The 7,844-nt window shown below is 35.9% G+C and overlaps 1 protein-coding gene across 1 annotated transcript; it reads right to left on the reverse strand.

Moving 5' to 3' along the window:
• Positions 1-2,944: 2,944 nt before the first annotated feature.
• On the reverse strand, positions 2,945-7,314 carry LOC140862997 (calmodulin-binding protein 60 C-like). The gene is made up of 8 exons (XM_073266073.1): positions 6,977-7,314; positions 6,787-6,862; positions 5,902-5,960; positions 5,232-5,725; positions 4,987-5,147; positions 4,691-4,894; positions 4,243-4,477; positions 2,945-3,939 (listed from the first exon to the last, which is right to left on the reverse strand). The coding sequence occupies exons 1-8, from the start codon at positions 7,099-7,101 to the stop codon at positions 3,392-3,394; spliced, it is 1,902 nt and encodes a 633-aa protein (XP_073122174.1). The 5' UTR covers positions 7,102-7,314; the 3' UTR covers positions 2,945-3,391.
• Positions 7,315-7,844: the final 530 nt, after the last annotated feature.

Here is a 7,844-nt window from a genome sequence, read left to right on the forward strand (position 1 = left end):
GCAATTTTACATGTTGCGGCATTAATTCGCATCAGACCAAGTGCATATCATAAATTCTCCTCATTGCATCTTGCATTTGGTAAAGAACTTAATATTTCTCATCTGAGAATTTTTGGATGTATGGTGTATGTGCCTATTGCACCACCTCAACGATCAAAAAATGGGTCCTCAAAGAAAAATCGATATTTATATCGGTTATGATAGCCCATCAATCATTCGATATCTTGAGCCTCAGACAGGCGATGTGTTTACAGCACGTTTAGCTGATTGTCATTTTAATAAAGAAATCTTCCCAATGTTAGGGGGAGAAAAGAAACACATCGAAAAAAAAATCACATGGTATGTACCATCATTGTTACATTTGGATCCAAGGACCAAACAATGTGAGAAAGATGTACAGCAAATTGTGCACTTGCAAAGAATTGCAAATCAAATGCCAGATGCATTTGCAGACACAAAAGGGGTAACAAAATCATATTTACATGTTGTAAATGCCTCTGCTCGAATTGAAATTCCAAAGAAACAAATTGAAGACACTCATGATGTCATAAAACGCTTGAAGCGTGGAAGGCCAATCGGTTCCAAGGATAAAAATCCTCGGAAAAAAAAAAGGCATAGAGAAACACGATGATCATAAAATAGAAAATGGTGTTCCAGAAGAAACACCTGATGATGAAATGTTCTGTCAGAACCACAAACTGACGAGAATCATGAAATCTCTATCAATTATATTAATACTGGAAAAATATGGAACCGAAAAGATATAGAAGATATTGATGAGATATTTTCTTATAATGTGGCATGTGACATCATAAATGAAAACGAGGATCATGAACCAAAAACCTTTGGTGAATGTAAAACTCGTCATGATTGGGCAAAATGGAAAGATGTCATCCAGGTTGAATTGGATTCGTTGAATAAACGTAATGTTTTTGGACCTATAGTCCTCACACCTGAAGGTGTAAAACCTGTTGGATACAAATGGGTTTTTATTCGAAAGCAAAATGAAAAAAATGAAATAGTCAGATATAAAGCTAGACTTGTTGCACAAGGTTTTTCTCAAAGGCCTGGAATTGATTATGAAGAAACGTATTCTCCTGTTATGGATGCAATTACGTTTCGATATTTAATTAGTTTGGCAGTGTCTAAAAATTTGGAAATGTGTCTGATGGATGTTGTTACGGCTTACTTATACGGATCACTTGATAGTGATATATACATGAAAATCCCTGAAGGATTTAAGATGCCTGAGTCACAAAGTTCAAAACCCAGAGAATTTTATTCTGTAAAATTGCAAAGATGATTATATGGGTTGAAACAATCCGGCCGAATGTGGTATAATCGGCTAAGTGAGCACTTGATGAAAAAGAGATATGTTAATGATCCAATATGCCCTTGTGTTTTCATCAAGAAAACAACATCCGGATGTGTAATTATTGCTGTATATGTTGATGATTTAAACATAATTGGAACGAATAAAAAAATTCAAGAGGTTATGATGTACTTGAAGGAAGAATTCGAAATGAAGGATCTTGGAAAAACCAAGTATTGTCTGGGATTGTAAATAGAACAAAAAGAATGTGGAATTTTTGTTCACAAGACAAATTATACAGAAAAGATCCTTAAACGTTTTAATATGGATAAATCAAATCCATTAAGTACACCAATGGTTGTAAGATCATTAAACATAGAAAAGGATCCATTCCGTCCATGTGAAGATGATGAAGTTATTCTTGGTCCAGAAGTACCATATCTAAGTGTCATTGGTGCCCTTATGTATCTTGCAAATTGCACTAGACCAGATATATCTTTTGCTGTAAATTTTTTATTGGCAAGATTCAGTTCATATCCAACAAAGAGGCACTGGAACGGAATTAAACATATAATTCGTTATCTACGAGGAACGACAGATTTGGGACTTTTGTACTCAAAAGACACCAATCAAAGTATCATTGGTTATGCCGATACTGGATATTTATCTGATCCACATAAGGCACGTTCCCAAATCGGATATGTATTTACTCGTGGAGGCACCGTAATTTTTTGGCGTTCACAGAAACAAACACTCGTAACAACTTCATCAAATCACGCTGAGATTATTGCGCTACATGAAGCAAGCCGTGAATTTGTTTGGCTAAAATAAATGACACAACATATCCAAACTTCTTGTGGATTATCAGTAGACAAGAAGCCTGTGACGTTGTATGAAGACAATGCTGCATGTATTGCTCAAATAAAATAAGGATACATCAAAAGTGACAGAACAAAACATATACCCCCAAAGTTCTTTGCCTACACTCAAGAGCTTGAGAAGAATAAAGATATTGATATTTGTTATATTCAATCAAGTGAGAACTCATCAGATCTCTTCACAAAGGCACTTCCCACGACGATATTCAGAAAGCATATATACAACATTAGGATGCGCAATCTGCGGAATATGTGAAGAATCACTCATGTTAACATTAAGGGGAGTTTACGTGGCTGCACTTTTTTTTCCTTACTATGGTTTTTATCCCACTGGGTTTTTCCTAGTAAGGTTTTTAACGAGGCAGTATAAAACACGTAATGAAGACAGTCATCATATCACGATCATTATCACAAGGGGGTGTTGAAAAATATATTATTATTATGTTGAATATTAAATATTGAATGTTGAATATTGAGTTGTAAAATGTGAAAAATTAGTGTGTGATGATGTAGATGATGATGTTTTAATTTTTGGACTAATCTCAAATGTGGATCTATAAATAGGTCTTCATTTGTGATGAAAAATACAATTGAGTTGAGAGAAAAATTTTATAAAGTGTAGAGTTTGATATATTTTGAGTTTTAGAGTTTTTATTTTTTACCATAAATTTTTACTTTTTCACAACAAAATCAATCAAAATAAAACTACTTAGTTCACTTGTTCGAATTAAATGAAACATGGTGGACAAAGTGGTAAATTTCTGCTTTGCAAATAGAAATCAATTTTATTTCGAGTCACGTCTTTGATTAGATAACAAGACTACAATTGCTGATTGAAATTCAACACAACACCGACGCAAATACATAAGAATTCACAAGTTACAGTAAAAGAGAAACTATGGCTTCTGCAAAAGTTATGTTACAGTCCCAGGAACAGAAGCATTTACAATCTTGTGACTTTCAAAGTGGTGTGTGGTTATACCACTAAAGTAAGGCACCTTTGATCCATTTCTTGTCATGTCTGCCTAGTGTAGAGATTCCATGCTGATCCAAGTCAACCTTTCCGATATCCCTCTAACTCATGATCCCATACGGTACCATCTCTCGACCAAGGGCTCGATTGGCTGGCTATAGATGCTTCGAGGAACCCGTATAACTTCCATAAGTCACCAACTCCAGAATGAAACGAGAAATTAATATATTAATCCAGTTCCACAAGTTGTGCTCTTCTTCTCTCAGCAACTTTCTTTCTAATAAAAATGCCCCATCTTAGAGCTGCTTTAAGTTTGAGCCACCCAACAACAGCTTTACCAGATGAACGTGTTCGATCCTCACCCAAACCGAAGGTTGTAGGCATAATCGGGGTGTAACCTGAATAATTATAGCTATTATCTTGTGCGGTAAATGAATCATGACCATGTCCACCCATGCTAAACATTCGAAGTAGATGCTGCATATCTTCAGTTTCAAGAATTTCGTTACTTCTCACACGAATTTCATCCACTGGAATATCATCATATCCCTTAAATGAAGTGAAATTCGATGTGCCGCCAGTGTGGAAGCTTGACATGTTGGAGACTGAGGGACCAAGGGTGAGTGTATCCTGATTTTGAAATGGTTGGGCTTGTTGTATTGAATGGATAAGCTGACTATGAGGAGGAAATGAAGTATCATCTAACTGAATCGGAACTCTTGGATTCATGTTTTGCGGTTGTACAGAATATCGACCCTCATCGTTGTCACTGTAACCTGGTGAAAAAAGGTAGCTTCATCAGCTAGTAAATTTAGTGTTAATTAAAGAAATTCAGTTGGATACGTTAAAATATAAATGTGCTCAGTTACCCACCGTCTCCAAAATACACAAAGTTATTATTATTATTATTATTATTAATATTATTATTATTAATATTATTAATAATAATAATAATAATAATAATAATAATAATAATATTATTATTATTATTATTAATATTATTATTAATAATAATAATAATAATAATAATAATAATAATAATAATAATAATAATAATAATAATAATAATAAATAATTACCTCCAATTGTCAACCCAGGATTAACCGAAGTATGATCGGAAGGAATCAAGGCTGGATGACTAGGGAGACGAAGCTGATCGAAAGAATTTGATTGGTTTTGTAAGCTTCCCATGAAATCATTTTGAGGAGCATCTGATCTTTTAGTTTGGTGAACGCCCAGAAGTGATCTGCCATCATACTCTATTACACGCTCCCAGTTCTCATATGCCTTTGTCACCCAAGAATCCACAGAGACCTGTGATATTACACCAACATATAGTCCATGTTCAATTACTCATGATTCAATATAACAATGAGTAAAATTCCTTGCCCCAGGTTCCTGATTACTTAATTATCAGATAATGATAGCTAATCAAACTTTTTAGTTTAAAAAGATATGCAGGTAAAGATAATTTGACCATACCGTTTGAAATTTTGAGATAAAAACATGTATCACGAGATCACTAACCTTCTGATTATCAGAAAGAGAATCGACTGAATGATATTGTCCACCAGAAATCAAACCACTCAATTCATAAATATCGTTAAACACAACCCCCACATTCCTCAGCTCCTCGGGATAGTAGACATAGAGTTTCCCACTCAAGACACACGTCTTTGAGTGCTCAACGAGGACATCCCACATCCTATTTGACATGCCACTTCCTAGGATCTGAAACAAATAGAGGATTATCCATCTTAAGCATCAAATATATGCAGATAAGGGATATTGACTGAGTAAGATGATTAAGTTACGATCCTCACGCTTCGAAGTTTTTGTGAATCCTTCACTACAAGCTGCAGGAAGTGTTCGACCTTATATATCCCGGCTTTAGTAAGCCTCTTGTGGAATGATCCATCTTTCCCAATCTTTTCCAGTCTCCAAACTTCATCATGAAGTGCAGGTGGGTAATGTTTCTTGTACACTACAAGATCAGAAATGTTTAGAATCAACAACTAACTTAAAGAAAGTCATTTACTACCTACTTCTTAGTGTAACACAAGCTTACATTCTCCTCTGTGATCCTTGACCGTGAAGGCCTCTGTCTTGGCTTCACGGATGCGAATGCCCTCACAACTGCCAGTGGCAACCTTCAAACCAAGTCTAAATTTTCTGCTCCTAATCCAACTAGAGTTATCGGTGAATGTGATCTCCCCAAGGGTTCCAACACCTTCCTTTAAAACCACTTGCAAGTCCCCTGTCAAAAGTGGCCTCTTTCCTTCACGTTCTTTAACCATGTGAGACTCAAACTCTTCCTGACTCCAGTCATCGTCATCTTCACTGTTGAAGTCACCTTCAAGGACAACAATGTCTAATTTAACTGAGGACTCTGGACCTGATGTTAGAACGTGGCCACTGTTTGAATCAAGCAAGACAATATGGATAGAAGCACCGTGCTCCCCCTCCACTTTTCCACCCGTAAAAAGAGGTAACGACAGCTTAGACTTGAAGTGCAGCTGCAAATTTCTTCCATCAGGACCTTCAATTCTTTTTGGGGAAATCCTGTATGTTTTTGTAGGGTCAATCAACATAAACACACTAAGGCATCTTAAAACAACGGAGGAGAGGTCACTTCAAATATTGAGAGATATAGACATATATTAGGTTCAGTTATTGGAGAGAGAGAAACACGGACTGAGCTTCTGAAACTTATAGTCTACCAATGAATCAGATTATACCTTCCATTAATTTTGGCAGGGGCCAATCTTGCCAAGGCACGCTCCACCTCTTCACTGACCTGGTAATTAGGTAGTCAGAAAGCATACAGGCAATGAATTAAGATTCATTTATGCATCCGATGTGATTTTTACAAACAGAGGAATTATCAAAAAGGAGGAGGTAACCAAAACAATCCGAAGACCTCTTTATGTAAATTTAACTAATTTCAGAAATCCAATCCTCAAGAGTATTGCTTGCATAATGGGACAAATTTGAAGCGCAGCAATTGCTGCTCCTCACATGTAAAACCAAAAATTCTTCACCTATTCTTTTTAAAAATGTTTCAAATTCCCAAAATAGCATGACCATCAACCGAATTCTTAGGTTGGCGAGGAACATAAGCAGCTCAATTAAATGAAAATATAATGACAAGTGAATGTACATAAAGCAAAAAAGGTTCATAATTCCAATACTAAAAATTGAGTATTGAACACAACAGTAATTTTTGTAGAGAGCCTATTCCACTAGTTGTATTTTATGTAGTAGTATAGGTTTATGTCCATTAGAAATCTAGTGAGATGAAGTACTATCGGTTCATGACCATTTACAACACTGTTATAGCCTAAGGCATACAACGCTTGTGCTCGGTCCCAAATATGTATCCCACACAAAATCTCACAGTAACTAGTTTTATCTATCAAAAATCAGACTGCAGCTTCATAAATAAAGAGAGATGAAAAGGAGAAGTCGTGAAACAATTCTAAATTCCAATTCTAAGACAAGGCATGTTTGAGGCAATAGTTGTGTTGGGTTCGTGCATTTCACCCGGCACGGAAAAAAAATGTTACTGGTCTTTCACAATTAGAGATAAGATAAAATTTAACAAAAAGACTATACAATCTTACAACTCTCCGAAGAATTGGCTCCAAGGATGAGCAAAGCTTCTGCAGACTGTCTACCTTCAGAGCCTCAACAATAACACTACATCAGCCACAAACACACCTCTCAATAGACAGCAAATACTAAAATGACCACCAAAAACTTGGAGAAATTCACTCATTGCAAAAAATCTAACAATGCAAAAATCAAAATTACCTAGCAAGAGCTGGACGTTGCCGTTTCCTATCCGTCTGACCTTCCTGGCTAATACCGCCGGAATCCAACGGACGTTTTTCTCTAGCAGCCATACTGTTTGACCCTTCCATGTACCGAGACTGCATCTAGAATCTAACAATCCGTAAAAAAAATTCGAATTTTTGAGATCCAATCTGAATCTTAAATCGCGGAAGTCAACAGTTTCACTGATTCCAGTGACACAAGCGCGAACTTGAAAAGATTCTGTCTCTGGAGAAGGAATGAAAAGGCGCTGCAACGATATTTGTAAAGCGGGAAAAAAATTGAAAGATCCGGGAAAGGGGGAGAGGGTTTCCAAGAAAATTCAGGTGGGTTTCGCGGAAACTTCAGTGGTGGTGCACAGCGTTGAAATCAACTCTACTATTCTGATGGCTGATGAAAGAGAGGTTTGTGCTATTGCCACTCTTCGTCAAGCGGCCCTTGAGTAGAGTGTCGATAGCAAAACCAAAAACCAAGAGAATTTTTCTTTTACCATCATAACTTCTGAAGGCCGGCTTAATGCGATAAGATTTCGTAGCAACGATGACGTAATATTCCCCCATATGCCACGTCACACTATAATTATTGCTATGTCACTGCAATTGCTATTAAAGGTAAATTCGTTGTCATTTGTAACTAAATTTGGTTCCTTTTTTTGGAAAAAAAAATTAATACGATTTAAAAAGTGTTAAGAACGCTTCATTTCATCACATTATCGATTGTTAGATAAATTTATTTTTGTATTTACTTTTCTTATCTTAAATTATAAAATATTGAATTATCTTTTTTAAAAAACATAAGTATAGAACTTGGTACATAAACCATTTTCTCACGATTCTATATTTGTATT

This window comes from Henckelia pumila, chromosome 4 (assembly GCF_033568475.1).
Source record: "Henckelia pumila isolate YLH828 chromosome 4, ASM3356847v2, whole genome shotgun sequence".
Classification (NCBI taxonomy): Eukaryota; Viridiplantae; Streptophyta; class Magnoliopsida; order Lamiales; family Gesneriaceae; genus Henckelia; species Henckelia pumila.

What these genes read in the sequence shown, in the direction of transcription:
- LOC140862997 (XM_073266073.1), bottom strand. Translation starts at nt 7,101, where the DNA reads ATGCAGTCTCGGTACATGGAAGGGTCAAACAGTATGGCTGCTAGAGAA. An exon ending in AGCCAATTCTTCGGAGAGTT is followed by an intron (nt 5,961 to 6,786) that starts GTAAGATTGTAT and finishes CCTAATTACCAG; the next exon opens with GTCAGTGAAGAGGTGGAGCG. An exon ending in CAAGGATCACAGAGGAGAAT is followed by an intron (nt 5,148 to 5,231) that starts GTAAGCTTGTGT and finishes CTGATCTTGTAG; the next exon opens with TGTACAAGAAACATTACCCA.